Source organism: Panthera pardus, unplaced genomic scaffold (genome assembly GCF_024362965.1).
Source record: "Panthera pardus isolate Hobbes unplaced genomic scaffold, ASM2436296v1 HiC_scaffold_13, whole genome shotgun sequence".
Lineage (NCBI taxonomy): Eukaryota > Metazoa > Chordata > Mammalia > Carnivora > Felidae > Panthera > Panthera pardus.
The window spans coordinates 113,230,130-113,250,043 of NW_026526688.1; the positions used below are offsets into that span (position 1 = coordinate 113,230,130).

General features: G+C 39.3%; 1 protein-coding gene across 5 annotated transcripts in view; it reads left to right on the forward strand.

The window, feature by feature from the left end:
• CFI (complement factor I) overlaps positions 1 to 19,493 on the forward strand; it is an 86,922-nt gene extending 67,429 nt beyond the window's left edge. For 2 of the 5 annotated variants that reach the window (XM_019417438.2, XM_019417420.2), the window contains 8 exons: positions 2,036 to 2,083; positions 5,360 to 5,383; positions 8,171 to 8,206; positions 10,589 to 10,692; positions 10,861 to 10,964; positions 13,667 to 13,944; positions 17,400 to 17,504; positions 19,091 to 19,493. In XM_019417438.2, the coding sequence (XP_019272983.2) occupies positions 2,036 to 2,083; positions 5,360 to 5,383; positions 8,171 to 8,206; positions 10,589 to 10,692; positions 10,861 to 10,964; positions 13,667 to 13,944; positions 17,400 to 17,504; positions 19,091 to 19,308 (917 nt within the window). In that variant the 3' untranslated portion in view covers positions 19,309 to 19,493. The remainder of the gene's footprint in view (positions 1 to 2,035; positions 2,084 to 5,359; positions 5,384 to 8,170; positions 8,207 to 10,588; positions 10,693 to 10,860; positions 10,965 to 13,666; positions 13,945 to 17,399; positions 17,505 to 19,090) is intronic. The other 3 variants (XM_019417429.2, XM_019417448.2, XM_053901361.1) reach the window with 3 other exon arrangements.
• The last annotated feature ends 421 nt before the right edge of the window (positions 19,494 to 19,914 follow it).

The window sequence follows — 19,914 nt, forward strand, 5'->3', positions numbered from 1 at the left end:
CATGTCAGAAATCCCTGCCCCATCATAGATCTTACATTCTAGTGGTGGAAGAGAGACAATAAACAAGAGAAATATGTAAGATATGTAGGAAAATAATAAGTATAAGCAGAAAAATAAAGCGAGGAGGGAGGATATAAAATGTCAGGGGTAAGTTCTGAAATTTTAGATAAGGTAGTCTGGAGAGGCTCACTCACTGAGGTTACTTTTAGGTAAAGAGCTGGAGGAAAGGATGGAGCCAGCCATGCAGACGTCTGTGGAAGAGTGTTCTAGGCAGAGGCACGAACCAGTGCAGTGTTCATAAGAGAGCAACTTTCCAGGATATTTGAGGAGCAAGCAGCAAGGAGGCTAATGGGGCATGTGCCACAGGTGCTGGTAGTGAGAGGTTAAAGAATAAATAGTTGGGGCACCTGGGTGGCTCAGTCAGTTAAGCATCTGACTTTGGCTGAGGTCATGATCTCAAGGTTTGAGTTTGATCCCCACATCGGGCTCTGTGCCGACGGCTTAGACCCTGGAGCCTGGTTTGGATTCTGTGTCTCCCTCTATCTCTCTGCTCCTCCCCCACTCACACTCTGTCTCTCTGTCTCTCTCTCTTAAAAATAAATAAACATTAAATTAAAAAAGAAAAAGCAAATAGTTGGAGAGGTTGGACAGATGGTTGGGGTGGGTGGAGGGAGACAAGGGCAGATAGTAAAGCCTGGTAGTAAGGGAAATAGGGAATTTAAAGCAGAGGCACCACATGATTTGACTTACATTTAATTTTATTTTTTATAATTTTTTAATGTTATTTATTTTGAGAGAGACAGAGACAGAGCACAAGCAGGGAAGAGGCAAAGAGAGAGGGAGACACAGAATCTGAAGCAGCTTCCTGGCTCTGAGCTGTCAGCACAGAGCCCGACACAGGGTTTGAACTCATGAGCTGTGAGATCATGACCTGAGCCAAAGTTGGACACTCAACTGACTGAGCTACCTGGGCGCCCCTGACTTGCAGTTGAAATCAAGATTACTCTGGCTGCTGTGTGGCGACTAGGCTGTATAAGGGCAAGGGGAGAAGCAGGGAGGCCAGTTAGGAAGCCACACAGTCATCCAGGGAAGAGATGATAGTGATAAGGGTAAGTTGGTAGGGAGGGAAATGGTGAGAAGCAGTCACGTACTGGATGTATTTTGAAGCTGGAGCCAGAAGGATTGACCAGTAGTTAGATGGAGGCATGAGAAGAAATGAGCAGTTAAGGGTGACTCCAGGGGTGTGGGCCTGAGAACTGGAAAAATGGAGCTGCTTTCAACAAAGATGGGGAAGACTGTGAGAGCAGTAGGCATGCTTGTATCTGCTTCATTTATGAAATTTATCCAGTGGTGTGCTGGTAGATGCTGGTAAATTGGCTTTGGAGAGGGAGAGGAAATCCCTGATTTGTAGCTTTTGCTAATTCCTGTGGTGTGATTACTCCCACCATGGGTGATTTCAAGCCAAATTTATATGATGCCACAGAACACAAACTAGGAAGTGGTGCCCTAGTCTCTGATGTGGTGATAGACCCCCATGTCAGGACACCACTGTTAACTGTTTATTGTAGTTTTTTGTACCTATCTTCCCTTCCCCTCCCTTGTCAACAGTAAACCCCTTGAAAACAGAATCTGTTTTTATATTCCAAATATGCCTTATAAATAAGCATTAAATAAATGTTGGAGATATGTATGGATACATGAATTAATAATAATTCTTTTTTGGCATTGCTTGGTATTATTTGAGTTTACTGAAGTCTTATTTAATTCCCCATTGATATCAGTTCTTAAATGTAAAAACACATGGTTTTAGGATTTCAAATCATATTATTTCTTTTGATGCTTATATAAGCAGTTGAGCAATGTACTTTATGTTCATTAAATGTAGCTATAATCTTAGTAAAAAGAGGAAAGAAATAAATTTTAAAACATTTTTCAGGGAGAACGGGAAGCCATGACTCTTGCCAGTGAAGATGGACAGTTTTTCCCTCCCAGTTTTATTGAGATAGAATTAACATACAATGCTGTTTATGTTTAGGTGAACGGGATATTGACCTGACACATGTATCGGGAGATGATGACCACAGTAAGTTTAGTTAACATCCATCTCATCATAGAGTTAACAATTCTTTTTTCTTTGTGATGAGAGATTTACTCACGTAACAACTTTCAAGTATACTGTACAGCAATGTTAACTATAGTCACCATGCTGTACATTACATCTCCAGCGTGCACTTATCTGGAAGTTTGTACCTTTTGATCACCTTCACCTAATTCCCTACCTCACCCTCTGCCTCTAGTAACCACAGATCTGATCTCTTTTTCTATGAGTTTGTTTTGTTAGATTCCACATATGGGTGAGATCATGTATTTGTCTTTCTCTGAAGCTCTACAGTTCAATTTCACTTTTCAGTATAATACTACTTGGGGTTTCTTCTCCTTCTCCTCCTCTTCTGCCCCTTTTCCCTCCTCCTCCTCTTTCTTCTCCTGATTCAAAACTCTAAAGTTTAAGGTCAGCCGTGCTCATGGATTGGAAGAATAAATATTGTCAAAATGTCAATACTACCCAAAGCTATCTACACATTCAATGCAATCCCAATCAAAATTGCACCAGCATTCTTCTCAAAGCTAGAACAAGCAATCCTAAAATTCATATGGAACCACAAAAGGCCCTGAATAGCCAAAGTAATTTTGAAGAAGACCAAAGCAGGAGGCATCACAATCCCAGACTTTAGCCTCTACTACAAAGCTGTCATCATCAAGACAGTATGGTATTGGCACAAAAACAGACACATAGACCAATGGCATAGAATAGAAACCCCAGAACTAGACCCACAAATGTATGGCCACCTAATCTTTGACAAAGCAGGAAAGAACATCCAATGGAAAAAAGACAGTCTCTTTAACAAATGGTGCTGGGAGAACTGGACAGCAACATGCAGAAGGTTGAAACTAGACCACTTTCTCACACCATTCACAAAAATAAACTCAAAATGGATAAAGGACCTGAATGTGAGACAGGAAACCATCAAAATCCTGGAGGAGAAAGCAGGAAAAGACCTCTCTGACCTCAGCCGTAGCAATTTCTTACTTGACACATCCCCAAAGGCAAGGGAATTAAAGCAAAAATGAACTACTGGGACCTTATGAAGATTAAAAGCTTCTGCACAGCAAAGGAAACAACCAACAAAACTAAAAGGCAACCAACGGAATGGGAAAAGATATTTGCAAATGACATATCGGACAAAGGGCTAGTATCCAAAATCTATAAAGAGCTCACCAAACTCCACACCCGAAAAACAAATAACCCAGTGAAGAAATGGGCAGAAAACATGAATAGACACTTCTCTAAAGAAGACATCCGGATGGCCAACAGGCACATGAAAAGATGCTCAACGTCACTCCTCATCAGGGAAATACAAATCAAAACCACACTCAGATATCACCTCACGCCAGTCAGAGTGGCCAAAATGAACAAATCAGGAGACTATGGATGCTGGAGAGGATGTGGAGAAACGGGAACCCTCTTGCACTGTTAGTGGGAATGCAAACTGGTGCAGCCGCTCTGGAAAACAGTGTGGAGGTTCCTCAGGAAATTAAAAATAGACCTACCCTATGACCCAGCAATAGCACTGCTAGGAATTTACCCAAGGGATACAGGAGTACTGATGCATAGGGGCACTTGTACCCCAATGTTTATAGCAGCACTCTCAACAATAGCCAAATTATGGAAAGAGCCTAAATGTCCATCAACTGATGAATGGATAAAGAAATTGTGGTTTATATACACAATGGAGTATTACATCGCAATGAGAAAGAACAAAATATGGCCCTTTGTAGCAACGTGGATGGAACTGGAGAGTGTGATGCTAAGTGAAATAAGCCATACAGAGAAAGACAGATACCATATGTTTTCACTCTTATGTGGATCCTGAGAAACTTAACAGAAACCCATGGAGGAGGGGAAGGAAAAAAAAAAAAAAAGTTATAGTGGGAGAGAGCCAAAGCATAAGAGACTCTTAAAAACTGAGAACAAACTGAGGGTTGATGGGGGGTGGGAGGGAGGGAAGGGTGGGTGATGGGTATTGAGGAGGGCACCTTTTGGGATGAGCACTGGGTGTTGTATGGAAACCAATTTGACAATAAATTTCATATATTAAAAAAAAATAAATCATAAAAAAATAAATAAAAAATCAAGTTTAAGGTCAAAGAACACAGCTTATCAGGCAAAAAAAATTCTACTGCAAGGGAGTGAACTATAAAAGCTTACTTTTTTTTTATCAATTTTTTGAATCCATATCAAAAATACATTTAGTCAACTGTCATTGTTATCTCAGTTTACTCTTCTTTCTTCCTTATTATTAAGTTGTTTTTTTTTTTATGTTTACTTATTTTTGAGAGAGAGAGAGAGACAGAGTGCAAGCTGGGGAGGGAGACACAGAATCCATAGCAGCCTCCAGGCTCTGAGCTGTCAGCACACAGCCTGTCATGGGGCTCAAACCCACGAACTGTGAGATCATGACCTGAGCCGAAGTCGGACACTTCACTGACTGAGCCACCCAAGAACCCCATATTATTATTATTGTTGTTGTTGTTGTTATTATTATTATTATTATTTAATGTTTATTTATTAGTGAGAGAGAAAGAGACAGAACGCCATCAGGGGAGGGGCAGAGAGAGAAGGAGATGCAGAATCCCAAGTAGGCTCCAGGCTCTGAGCTGTCAGCACAGAGCCTGTCGCAGGGCTCAAACTCGTGAACCATGAGATCATGACCTGGGCCAAAGTCAGACACTTAATCGACTGAGCCACCCACGTACCCCCAGTTTACCCTTCTTTCGAATGAGTGCCACCTTTTGTTTTCTAGCAGTGGTTCTAATTATTCCACTTCTAAGCAAGAGCAAGTGGGAGAAGAGATGTAAAATAAAAATATTAATATATTCATCGATCTTTCAGTGGACAGATCAGAATCACTAAACCAAGGGAAGTTTGGAGTATAGCTTGGTTTCATTTATCCTTGAAAGCCCACCTTTTAGAAATAGTTTAAAAGACTTATAAATTTTGTATGACTGTATAGTAAGTTTGTTGTCAGTATGTGCTCAAATATATCCAAAATATACATCTCTTTTTAAAACTCAGGTAAAAATTATTTTCTTGCTGTAGTGAAATTGGTGTGTGTTTAAATGCAACATGAAACATTGGTTTTGTGGTATTAAAAATCAAAGAAAGACGGCATACTGTGTGATTCCCTTTTATCTATTTATAAATACTAAGTTGTTTTACTGCTTCTGAAATATTAGTTATTTGTGTATATTCAGGTGAACATGATCTCTTTGCTACAGTGAGTGTTTTGTTTTGTTTTAGGACCTGGGCATTCTGAAATTAAAGGTAAATCTCTCTTTATCATAAAATTTATATTACAGAATTGAAAACAAGGATAAGGCATTGCACTTTTCTGATACATGTGCAATATATTGATATTATGCATTTTTCTCAAAAATTATCCTTTGCTGTGGTAAATTTTGGGTTTTTTTACATGTGGCTCAAGGTAAAAACTTTAGTTAAATTCTTGGGATATTGCAGAACTGAAGCAAAAAAGAACTACAGCTATCTTCTTATATGTCAGTGTAGCTATAAATTGCAGATAATATGACCATGTGATAGTAGTAACTCAGCTTTCACATTAGTGTAGGCACAGAGACCTTTCTCACAGTGTGGTAAACTTTCCTTCTCACACTCACCATCCACGGCCTGCTAACCAAAAACCACCCAAATGGCTCCAGGTGCATTTCACTTTTGCTGAATACCCTTCTCCTCTTCCTTTACTCTTTCCTCAAAACCAAAGCAATTCCTGAAGAAATTGCCACCAGAGGAGAGATAAGACCTTTTCATGATAGGTATTTTCTCACTTACTTTTATAAGTCAGATGTCCCCAAGTCCTCCAGCTCTTAGAGCTACCCTTTATTACTCATAAAAATGAATTATTATTTCTTTATATTCATATAAATTTCCGTATTGTTTATATGAAATTCATATGTTTAGTATTTCTTTATTATTCATATAATATGACTATCAGAAGTTTATGGTCCTCCTCAGGATTTTTTTACGATTCCTGGGGGACTTTCATATGTTCAAGATCACCCCTATTCTAAATGCCTAATCTCAATTATTTCTTTGCTGTAATTTATTTTCTTCCTTCTTTACTCCTTTTCCCCTTCCTTCCCTCTCTCTCTCTCTCTCCCTCCCTCCCTCCCTTCCTTCCTTCCTTCCTTCAGACCTCAGGTGCAAAGAGATGCATTCATGACACTCCTCAGTTTATTCCACATAATCAGTATTGGGCTAGGCAGGGCACCTCTCTTGTTTTATTTATTCTCCTTTATTTCAGTACCTTACTCCCATCCCCCTTAGGCAACCATTTTAATGTGTATTAAAATGTGTACGCCTTGTTTGTACACATTCTTACCCAAGTGTACTCTCTTGTGAGCATACGTCACATAATATGGTGTTGTAGATCTCATATTTCCTTTATTTCTTTTTATAAAGCATTAAGTTTTAAAGATCTGTCTGCGTTGCTCTGTGTCCATCTAATATTTGCTTCTAACTTTCTGCCTGAAACCCTCTGTTCATCTTTCACAATTTACTGCCTACTTTCTCAGTAACAGACTCGCAGCTGTCAGTCATATTGTCTCCTTCAGGCTGTGTGAGAGAATTTCTCTGAGACATCTAGCTGGACAAGGAGTGTTGGGTCTCAGGGCATGCATCTACTTAACTTGGCTAACTATTGCCTGCATGTTCTTTGGCAGAGCTATACCAGTCCTTACCTCTACCTCCAACAATGCCCGAGGGTTCTCCTCATCCTCACTAACGTTAAGTGTTCTCCAGCTTTCTAATTTTGCTAGTCTCATATTGTCAGGCCATATGGCATTATGTATCAATTTGAATTTTTATAATAACCAATGACTTTGAGTTTCTCTTCATACTAGCTTTTGAGTTTCCACCTTTTCTTTACTGTATCCTTTCGCAAGTACGTATCTTTTGCTTAATTTCACGTTGGGGTTGCAGTCTTGTTGATTTGCATTCTAGGTGTTAAATCCGTTTTCAGTCTTAGACATTGCAAATACCTTCCTCCATTCTGTCACCCATCTATTAACTTTATCCATAGTGAGCTTTGTTGAATAGAGATCTTTATGTAAATCAAAGTCATTGACACTTTTCTTGTGGTTTGTGCTTTTGGAGCTCTGTGATATTTTTCAAATATCCAGCACACCTCAGCTACACTGGACTTTCCCCATCTTCCTTTGTTGAGCATTTAATATGAATGTTTGAATCTCCTCTTTGATTCATAAGGGTGCTTTTGTGAAAGCTTCTGAGCAGAGCCTCTCTCTGTCCCAGAAAATAAATAACCTAGGAATGTGGATATAGCTATGTCTGTCCAGAGACAAGACTCATGATTGCTGCAGTCAAGTAACATTGCCCTTCTGGGCTGTGCCATCCACAGCCACATCCTCACCCAAGACCAAACAACATGCTGGTGGGAATCCACCTTTGGACCCCCCCAGCTCAAAAAAATCATGATCCTGTCCTCTGAAATGTTCTAGGATGACAAAGTGAAGATGGAATCATCCCATAGAACTTCAAGCAAAAGTCTAAGGAAGAGGAGAAAATCTTTTGTTTATGTTTTTAACTTCTATATCCCAGATGCCTAATACTAACAACGCCTACTATAATATCTTTGTATGACTCCTGAAGAGCTGCCTTATTAAGTACAAAATGAGAAGAGCCTTTTTAATGTCAGCTCAGTACTCTTTTGGTCAGTGTTAGTCACTGTTCCCTACCTTATGTAAGGACTTTATGAATCAGAGTTGAAAAAGAAGCTTTCCTTCTCTGACCCAAGCATTCTGAATGCAGAAAAGCACTGCACCAGGAGTCTCACCATTTACTTGTACCAAGACACCTAGTTTGTGCCTGCAAAATTTCTACACAGTTCATCATGAGCCTTCACAATTACCTAGGTATAGAAAGGGAATTAGATGGTGTGATTTGGGGATTTGTACTGTCCTTTTTAAAGAGAGGACAAGTTTTAAGACAGAAAATTATGATCAAAGTTTTAATGATTTTAATTAATTTTTATTATAAACACAAGGATAAACATTGGAACTTTTTGTTTTCTTATAGAAGAAACAGAACTTTTGACTGCTAATATGGATGCAGGTAAGTTAACATTATTCTGGGGTTTTTTGTTTGTTTTTAAATTTTTTTTAACATTTATTTTTGAGAGACACACAGAGCATGAGTTGGGGAGGGGCAAAGAGAAAGGGAGACACAGAATCTGAAGCAGGCTCCAAGCTCTGAGCTGTCAGCACAAAGCCTGACACGGGGCTTGAACCCACAAACTATGAGATCATGACCTGAGCCCAACTCAGACGCTTAACCGACTGAGCCACCCAGACACCCCAACATTATTCTGTTTTACTAGTGCTTCCCTGGTTTAAGTCTGCATTTTAATGTTGTGTGTGTGTGTGTGTGTGTGTGTGTGTGTGTGTGTGTAATTGATTCAAACAACAATTACCTTTGTTATCAATTAAATAGAAAAAAATAACATTATTCTTTTCCTTTCCTTATCATTTTTAAGAAAAACAAACATATATGCTTCTTGGGAACTGCTTTTAAAAATAGGTTCATTCACAAGGCAAATTTTGAAGTGAAAACAATATTTTAGACCTACATAAAGTTTTTTTATTTACTATGAGCTTTGTCAGGTCAGTTTTGTCAAAAACAACTAGATTTCCAGCATGGCACATGACATACATTTTGAAATAGAAAAATAATGGACTTTACTTGAATTAACTTGTTATTTTACAATGTTTTAAAGTATGATAACAGAAGGTCTGTGAAGATCTGTATCCTGTCCAGTTGTATACTAACAGCCAAATGAATTAAAGCATCAAATCCCTGAAGAGACAGTAATTAATAAGCTTTTGGGTCAGACAATCTTGTGTTACATCCTGACTCATTATTTATTTACTGTGTAACCTTAGGTGAACAACTTAACCTCAAATACAAATTGGGAATAAATAGCTCCCTGTTTGGGGGGAATTTAAGTGAAAGTTCATGTAAGACTCTCTTCTAATTGCCAGGCCCCAAAATTAATTAACTATTTTTTTTCAATCAGGTGATGAGTAAAAGATTTAGATCTTTTTTTTTTTAATTTTTTTTTAACATTTATTTATTTTTGAGACAGAGAGAGAGCATGAACAGAGGAGGGTCAGAGAAAGAGGGAGACACAGAATCTGAAACAGGCTCCAGGCTCTGAACTGTCAGCACAGAGCCCAAGTCGGGGCTCGAACCCACGGACCGTGAGATCATGACCTGAGCCGAAGTAGGACACTTAACCGACTGAGCCACCCAGGCACCCCTAGATCTTAAAGATATAGATATCAGTCTGAAGAGATTTTCCACAAAGGCCCTTTATTTTCTCCGCAAGATAGCATCAGTTTTCAGATAGTACTCAAGCTGCTTCCATAGTCCTCATTAGAGGAGGTCTCTCTCTTTTTAAAGGTCCAAAAAGAAATTTAAAATCTTAGCATCACACTCTTCCCCCAACCTTGTTCTTAGAACGGGTGGGACCAAAAAAACCAAAACAAAATGAAAAAGAAAAAACCAAAAAAACAAAAAACAAATCTACCCAGATTCACTCACAACTTCTCTCCCTTAAGGACCTACCTCCTTCTTATATGCTCAAAGTAACTGACAGTGATATTAATTTTCTCATTTGGGGCTAAGAAGCAAGTTTGTAAAAATTTTTGTGATGTGGTAAAATATATAGAAAGAATAAGGAAAACCTCTTATATTTTTACCTTCTTTTTCATGAATTCTTTTGCCAATTCACATCTTAAGCCTTTCTCTGCCATGTTCTCTGTGACAAGTATGCCACATCTAAACACTCACAGAGAAAGGAAATATCATCGCATGTCAAGTGACTAAAAAACACCCTCTAGCCCACTGATCCTGAATTTTCCATGGGTCCCTGGCACGTTACCTCTCAGGGTTAATGTGATGATTAGATGAGATAAACTATATACAAAGTATTTAGCATGGGGACTGACACATAGAAAGTACTCAAATGTTAACATCATTAACGTTAATATTATTGAAAAGAATTCCATATGAACAGCCACTAAAAAGTAAAAACTGAAAGTGAGAAGATATAGGTGCCCATGTTATCATCTCATTCTGATGATTTCTGAATGAGACCCTCGTCCTGAGTATGCCTGGCCATGTGACATTTTTTATCTGCCAGGGACTGGTAAATATTTAACCTCCACAGCTAGCCTCTTTCTGCCCCCAGTGTGTCTTTAAGCAGAACTTCAGAGAATCAAGCCAATTCTCATATTAAGCCAGAATTTTTAAACAAGGTAAATAGTACCACTTAGCATCCAAAATAATTTATGAATCAATTCAGACTGTTTTATTTTAGCTGTGACTCTAAAGTCATAGATCATCATAGATGATCAAGAAGTAATGGGTTAGCATAGATCATCAAGAAGTAATGGGTTCAAAATCATAATGATACAATCTCTTCCTTTCTTGAAGAAAGAAAACGGATAAAGTCACTTCTCCCTAAACTATCCTGTGGAGTTAAACCCATCCAGCCCACTCGAAGGAAACGAGTTGTCGGAGGAAAGCCAGCAGAAGTGGTAAACCTATGGCTTCCCAAGAGCAGTCCAAGTTTGAGAAACTAAAAGTGGGTGGGGAGGATATGTAATGATAAGAGACTGGGATTCTTGCAATGGACGCATCTTGGGGTCTCCTGTCTGTACCACCGTCTGGTAGAATGGCAGTGACCACACCAATGTCTTCTACAGGGAGACTTCCCGTGGCAGATGGCAATTAAGGATAATGAGAAAATCAACTGTGGAGGAATTTATATTGGAGGCTGTTGGATTCTAACTGCTGCACACTGTGTCAGGTAAAAAATGTCTCCAATAAGATTTTGGATTCCTTGAAATAATAAAAATGGGTAATAGAGATTGTGGCATATGATAAATAAAACCACGTGACAAATTCCACTCTATTAACAGCTAAATCCCCTACAATATTCATGATAGGAACCCCAGAGGCCATCCCCCCAGAAGCTACTGAGTTCTTCCCCCCAGACCAAATTATTGATCCCAGATGGCAAGGTCAGATCAAACCCATAGGTCCCAAGTTGTGTCACATTTGCATGATGGGAAGCAAATAGGGAAAGCAAATAGATAGTACCTACGTTTTGTAGAGTTAGGACCAAACTGTTGAGAAGAGTGTATGACTGAAAAGTGTATAAAAAAATGATAGTAGCCTGGCATTTTCTCTGGTCTCACCTCAATGAGGATGTTGTTTAAAGAGCTGCATGCATTTAAAGACTTCAAATACACAAAGCATTGTTTCACCTTCCATGTCCTCTTAAGTGTCTTTGATACGTGTTCCAGACAGTGAAGATGTTCAAAGCTCGGTACTAATTGTCTCACATGCTGCTCCAGCCCTGACTTGCTTGCTTTATACCTGCGTGCATCACTGATGTCTCTTCTTATTCTCATAAAGAGGCCAATCAATCATATGGGAGTAGAGCTCCACTTATGACCTTTTTTAAACTTAATTACCTCTTTAAAGACTATATCTCCAAATATAGTTATGATGGGGGTTAGATCTTCAACCTATGAATTTTAGGGGAACACAATCCAGTCCATACCAGTGGCTGAAGGGCGGTACAAAAAAGGTATCGATAACGAGTCAAGATCAGCAAGGAGGAGGGCAGAGTTTGGGATTCCAGCCTCAGTTCTCATCTTTAGAATGAATGAGGCATCATTTATTGAGCACCTCTTACAGATTAGATAATGTATGTGCACTTTCACATATGTTGTCTTGTTTTAATATTCTTAACAGCCCTAAGAGGTAAATATTTTGTAGATTAGTAGACTGAGACTGACAAGTTATATAACTTGGTCCACTTCTCCCTTAAGAGATGATGAAAATATCAGACACTTGATTTGCCAGGCTCATTTGTTGCTAGAGTATCTAAATGATGTTGTTGGGGTTTGTTTTAGTTCTTTATTTTGAGAGAGAGCATGAGCAGGGAGCGGCAGAGAGAGAGAGGGAGAGAGAGAATCCCAAGCCTGCCCCACACTGTCAGCACAAACCCCGACACGGGCTCAAACCCACAAAGTATGAGATAATGACTTGAGCCGAAATCAAGAGTCGGACACTTAACCGACTGAGACACCTAAGTGTCTCTAAATGATGTTTTTAATGTGGCCCATTAGGCTCCATATGATCTGATCCCTACTTACCTTCACCAATTTCATCTTGCCCCACAGCTTCAACTCTTGCTGTCTGCTCTGCCTGTTTTGGACTTTGGTCAGCTACTCAAGTTCACCTTGCTCCCTGCTGCAAAGAGACCTTCATGTGTTACTTCTCATTCCTGCAATGATCTTTCCTACCCTGTTTATCTAATCAGTGCTACTCTTTATTCAGATCTCAGCCCCATATTCTCTTCCTCAGAGAATCTTTCCAGACTCCCTTAAGTCAAAGCCATCTTGATAAGTTCTCAGAACCCATGTGCTGTTGATTCCTCTCACTTTACATGGTAGAATCATATCCTCATTATTGTCATTATCCATTTAATACTGCATCTAGATCCTGAGCTCCATGAAGGCAGAAACTATTTCTGATTTTGCTCATTTCTGTAGCCCAGTGGCTAGCACAGTGCCTGGCAATAGTCATTTATTGAGTATTATAGGTATACGCTATAAGTATTTGTTGAGTAAATTGAATGAATAAACAGGGTTAACCTTTAAACAATATTCAGGACCTCTGGTCCTTAAAAACAACCAAAATTTGTATGAAGCACACCATTCTTGGAAATCCCAAATACCTCATTAGCTCCTGAAACATCACGGTTTAACTGTTAGGTGATTACCTGAGAAAATGATGGTAAATGCCAATTTGTTGGAAACCATGAGGTAAAAATTGGTGTGCAAATTAAGTGAGGCAGAAGAAGAGACAATATTTAGCTCATTTACCATTTCAACTGAATTTTAAAACAGCTAATATATTCCAGGTACAATGCTAGATGCAGGCATCTATCCATGGATGAATTAGACCCCATCTTTGACTTAAGGTGGCACTGTCCAACAGGAAGAAAGACTTGTGAGCAAATAAATAAGATGAAGTATTAGGATGAAGTCAATCTTAAATGTCAGGATAGTGACTGCTGTGGTCTTCACCCTGAGAACCTCTGGGGTAGCAAGTAATGATGTGTGTCCTGATTCCCCATTTCCCCATGGCTACATGCTTTCTGGTCTCTGCTTGAACACCTTCAGTGATGGTGCTCTCACTCCAGAGGCAGCCAATTCATTCCACTTCTAGGCATCTCTGGTTATTAGTGAGTTCTGTATGTCCCTGATATTGACCACTTAGATGGATTGCTTATTCCTCTCTTCATTTACCCACTGACTTTAATTCTATCCCATAAATTTAATCAAACCGCTTCACGACAGCAAGGATTTTAAAAAATCTGAGAAAAGGAAGAAAGTCCTTTAAAAGGGAGAATATAAAGATGAAGCATCAGATGTTCATGTTTATAATTGCTTTTTTTCTCAATATATCTTATCTCACCTCTCCTTTCCGTTATAGCGTCAGTAAAGCTCACCATTACCAAATATGGACATCATTTCTACATCTGTTAAGACCTGAGGAAGAGCTAGTTGTTCAGCTAGTAAATCAAGTTATTATCCATGAAAACTACAATGGAAGCAGCTATGAAAATGACATAGCTTTGATTGAAATGAAAAAACGCCCAAACAGAAAAGAATGTGTGCTGCCTAATTCTGTCCCTGCCTGTGTCCCCTGGTCTCCATATCTATTCCAACCTAATGACAGATGCATTATTTCTGGCTGGGGTCGAGAAAAAGGTACATGCTTTAAAATTTGTTAATCAGAATCCAGGGGTTGGAATAAATGAGAATATAAATGGATAGGAGCTAATCTCCTAGTACAAAGAGAGAAACATAGCCTCAAATCCAGGAAAAAGAGCATTCAGGTAGGACTGGCTTCATGGGCATGAGACCCGTGCAGTTGCCCAGTACCCCAGGCTCCATAGGGCCCCATGCTTAGTGTAATGCTCTGCTGTCATTATCATGAAATTCTTACTAATTTTTGCAGAGGCCCCCACCTCACGTTTTTATTTTTCACTGGGCCCTGAAAATTATGTAGCTGATCCTGATCCAGAGTTTCAAAGGATACCTACACTGTGTGATCTTGAAGCATATGTTGAGGGGTAACCATTTACAAAGAAAAAAAAGTAGAGTGACAGGGGGACATATGTAGCATGGACTTTCTGGATTTGTTAGAGAGACATGGATGGAAGATAAAATGGTTTTCAAGGGAAGAGTCACAGTATAGGTAAGTCTTTAATCTGTTCTCGCCTCCACTCCCCCATTCTCCTTGCCCCCTGCCCCACAGTCACATCCTGCAAAGAGGAAGAAAACATAAAGAATTATTCCTTAGGCTTCTAAGAAGACTTGAGGTGGATGTTTGTATGAACAAGAGATGTAGATTGTAGACACGTGGGGACAATTTATTAGAAAAATTGACTAAATTTGAAGTTTGATTAAAATTAGTCAGTGCTTTTCCCTTTGTCTTGAAGGGTTAAATTTGAAATTTAGCTTCCTTTTGACCTCCTACATTTTCTTTGTAAATAACTTCACAACACTGGTCTTACAGACTTATACTCTAACACATTCTTTATAATTGCCACATTGAAAAGTATAAAAAATACGTATAAATTGACTCAGATGTGTCATATGGTTGAATATGCAAGACTAAATTTTGCTAGTAATTAATTTATCCAGAAGGCATTATGTCCTTACGTTTGTTTAAAAAAAATTTTTATCATCTACGTTTACAAATATACACAGGAGCAGAGATAAAAGTATTATAAATCTACTTACTCATCCATCACCCAGTTTCCAGTTACCAACACTCTACGGTTCTTGTTTTAGCTCTCTGCATCAGTCACAATCACAATAGGATAATTAGGAAGGGTTATTTGTAAAGTGGTTAATTACAAGGATATGGGTAGGGGGTTGAGGAATTACAAGGTCTATGCAGGAACCCAGGACTAACAGTACCAGAACAGCCTCTCTTAGATCTGAAGACATGAGAGGAAGGAGAAGTTACCAAGAGAAAGAGCTTCAGGTAGACCAGGGTGCCTTGAGAGAAGCAATGACTTTGGATTAAAGGTTATAGGCAGCCCCAATATCGCTATCCTCTCTTCTTACCCTCTCTTCCTTGTGCTGGGGTTTTATGTTGGAAACCAGAGTCTAAGGGGTTCCTATTGAGGCATTCCCTCCAGGTCAGCCTCTTTGGGCAGGGGGCAGGACACTGAAGGGTGGAGGATACATCTGAAGGACAATTGGGAGCTATTAAACATATTTCCTCTCCTCCCCACCCCCCCAACCTCCCCCCCCCCCCCCCCCCGCCCCACCGCCAACACATTCATTTTTTCCTGGAGCATGTTAAATCAAACCCAGATATCATGTAATTTCACCCATGAATATTCCAGTAGATATCTTTACCAGGTAAGGACTTAAAAAAACAAAAATAAAACAAAACCACAACACCATTCATACCCAATAAAATGAAAGTGATCCCATGATATCATCTAATAACCATCCTGTGTTTATTAGCATATGCTAGGATTTCACTGATGAAAAATATGGACACAGTAATCAAAGAGTGCAGAGGCTGGAAGATTGAAAGACAAAGACCAGTTCTCAAGGGACTTGCAGTCCAGAGGAGGCATCAGATATGAATGTCACCATCAGACAGCAGAATGGGACAGGTGCCTCACAAAGTATACAACACAAGAGCTCAGGGAAGGAAACACTCTCCTGAGCCATTAAAAACTGTTCACATAGTACAGGAGTTCCCAGTTTTTTAAAGGCTTCTCCTGAGTTAGAGGAAATAATAAATTACTAATTAAAAAAAAAAAAAAAAAAAGCTCTTAACCTGAAGAAGGTAGCATCGTAAAATTACCTTTTAGGTAGGACTTGAAGGAGAAAAGAAGAAACTCCTTCCTAATTTGCCATATACTTTGGTGGATTTTTGTCTTCCCCCGCTTCCCAGAAGAGAAGAATATTAGTTTTACAGTTAACTACAATGTGCTCACTACAGTGCTAGGATCCGTGGAGGTGTCCTCTCAGGATTAGACAGAAGTCTCTGTCTCCCGATAGCTTATAGATTAACTGAGGGGGTATGTCATTTGGCATAAGATGTTTAGTGTAATTGAATTACTGAGTTCATGGATTAATGAATTACATAAATATTTATTAAGCAGCTACTTTGTGCTAGCATGAGGCTGAGTGCTGCATAGCATTTAGTGAATCAGGCCTAGTCCCTGCCTTCCTAGAGCATAACATTTGCTGAAAGCTGGGGAAAAGGGGGAGGAGAGATGGGGCAAAGATTCACTCCTGATACCAGAGACATCTCACCCTGTATTCTTAACGTTTTCCTCATCTTCCCTGGACTGTCAATAAGCAACACTGCCTGCCACTTCTCTTTCTGTGGATGAAAAATTTTCAAGTCCCAAATCTCTAACTTAAATGAAAAGTAAATCCTAGACTCTCTTTCAAATCACTTAGGAGATGGAGTTCCTTAGACACATAAAAACACACACACTGATAACTTCATATATATTTTCTTCATTTAACTCCTTACATTAAAAAGATGTTCTCACTCTAAGAAGCACTTTCAAGGAAATGCAGGACTGTAAAATGATAGGAGCTATTTATGTTAGAAAATGCTGATCACTGACTCCTACCCAGCTCCCTCACTAGACTCAGCAATCAGATGCGAAGGAGTATACCTTCTTCATCTCAGGTCTTTATTAAATGAGTATGACTTGGGGCATGTGTTCTGTAATGCCCCTTAACTATCTTTATTTTTATTTATTTTTAATGTTTATTTTTGAGAGACAGAGCATTAACAGGGGTGGGGGGGGGGGGTCAGAAAGAGAGAGAGGGAGACAGAGTATCTGAAGCAGGCTCCCCACTGTCAGCACAAAGCCCGATGGGATCAAACCCATGCTGTGAGATCAAGACCTGAGCCAAAGTCTGATGCTCAACCGACTGAGCCACCAGGTGCCCCAACCCCTTAACTATTTTTAGAAAGACAGTTGTAAAAACTGGATATCTGAGCAGTGTGTGATTAAATATGCTAATGAACTATCTCAGAAGTCTATAATGTAAGGGAATATGTATATAATCATCTATATTCCTCATGGTTCACTAAGTTATGAGAATAAGTATTTACTGGTATTCCTCATTTGTGACTTATAAATGTCTGTTTGTTCTCTCACTATGCTTAGATAACCAAAAAGTCTATTCACTTCAGTGGGGTGAAGTTAGGCTAATAGACAACTGCTCCAAGTTTTACCCGGGTCGCTACTTTGAAAAAAAAATGGAATGTGCAGGTAAGCACTAAGTGGTTTCTCTAAGATGTGTATGTATACCCTCTACCAACCATCTCTCCTCCTCACCAAATCTGCACCCTTGCTCTGGGCCCTGGACCCTTCAATTGGACCTTCTGGCTGTTGCTTCCCTTCCTGTTAGTTCAAGTTCCCTCATGCTAAACTAAGAAGAAAAATCTTCCTTATGCTATCATACAGCAGTATAGCAAGGTAACTAAGAGCACAGACTCTGCATCCAGACTGCCTGGGTTTATATCTCAGTTTTTATCAATTACTACTCATGTGACCTTGAGCAAGTTTCCTCATCTGCAAAATTAGGGATCTTAGTAAATGGGAAACTGAGATGCAGAACAGGTATAAAACTTGCCCGAAGTCTTACAGACAAGAAGTGATATGTCCAGGATCCAAACCCAAACTTCTTCTAAGTAAAAATCTGAGTTATCTCATTTCAAATGGGTCCATTTGAAAGTAAATTCTCCCTCCTCAGAAATCCCATTGCACTTCTTATGAGACCTGCCAGTGTCTTCTTTAATATCATAGTGTTGCTAGTACCCCTACCTAACACAGCTACAACAGTTCCTACTTTGGTGGTGACCCAAGGACAGGGAACCAGGCAGGGCAATGCAATTAGGATGCTTTTTTAATTTTTTTATTTGAGAGAGAGAGAGAACATGCGCAAGTTGGGGAGAGGAGCAGAGGGAGGGAGAGTGATTATTAAACAGGCTCCATACTTAGAGCAGAGCTGGACACAGGGCTCGATCCTACAACCCAGGGATCATGACCTCAGCCAAAATCAAGAGTCAGACACTCAACTGTCTGAGCCACCCAGGTACCCCTAGGATGCTTTATTAAAACCACTTATAAATAGTGTATTACATAAAAATGCAGTTATTGACATCCTGTAACTTTTTGGATCACTGACTTAAAAACCTTAGAAAGTCCTAAGAGTGAGAAGAAAATAAACAGACCATTCCCTGTGCCCTCCCTCCCTTCTTAAATGGAGTTTGGAATTCCAGAGGACAAAAGGGGACAATTTCACAAAACCTATTGGAAGACAATTAACACAATTAAGAGGAAAAGCTCTGAGGTCTGGGTGCCTGATTTCAAGTCCAACCTCTTGCCACTTATTAACTGTATGGCCTTGGACGAATTAGTTAACCTCTCTGTGCCTTATTTGTCTCATCTTAAAATAGGGATAATAATACTTGCCTCATAGGGTTGTTGTTTAGGATTAAAACAATGAATGGCTAATACATACTAAGCAGTCAATAAGCACTAAGTATTCCTATTATTTTCCCAATCAGCCTTGGATGCCACTTTCAGATTGCAATCTCATCAGAGTATAAATTTGCATAAAATAGAGGAAGCAAGGGAAACACTCACTAAATTTGCAGAATGAGCAGAAGACAAAGTATACAACTGTATGCGCCCAGTAGGGACCTGTAAGAGATTATGTGTTATTTCCTGTTAGGAAAGTGTAAGAGAGCCAAAGTTGGTACACACATTGGTGGAGGAGACAGGAAGTCGGCATGGTGGCCTCAGCAAATGGAAGTACATGTGTGATTTTCTTTTCCCTTTGTCTTTTCCAGGTACAGATGATGGTTCCATCGATGCCTGTAAAGGGGACTCTGGAGGCCCCTTAGTCTGTCAAGATATCAACAATGTGACTTATGTTTGGGGTGTTGTGAGTTGGGGTGAAAACTGCGGAAAACCAGAGTTCCCTGGTGTTTACACTAAAGTGGCCAATTATTTTGACTGGATTAGCTATCATGTAGGAAGGTCTCTTATTTCTCAGTACAACGTATGAAATTGTGATCTCTTCTGCTCTTTTCCTCTTGGGAGTTGGATTTTGATTGAAATGATACGACATGATTAGTACTTCTCTAGGGAAAAAAATAATAAAGCACATTTTATTGGATATTTTTAAAGATCACTAAAAAAGCCATATTAGAACTTTGCTGTAAATTATCAAATAAATATTCTAGTCGAGCATACATGTTTTGTTTATTAGAAAATGTGATTAAATTATCTCTTCATACAGGAATGGTATATTAGCTATATTAAAGGTTTTGCTAGTTGCATGATACTTGATTCACATAAGCTTGTATTCAAACCCCAATTCTACCACCTACTAATTACTTGACCCTGGGCGATTCATGATCTTCTTTGTGTCTCATTTTCTACCTTTAAAATGGAAACTAGAATTCTGAGAAAATGGAGACACATACTAAAGTAAAATGGTTGCAAAGTACTTGTCTCAGAGAAATAACTGACCCCACAGCTCTTGTCCCGTTTCTCTGCTTCTTTTAACTATTAGAAGTTCTCAGAGCTCCTGGGTGGCTCAGTCAGTTAAGCATCCGACTTCAGCGTAGGTCATGATCTGGTAGGTCTGTGGGTTCAAGCCTCCCATCGG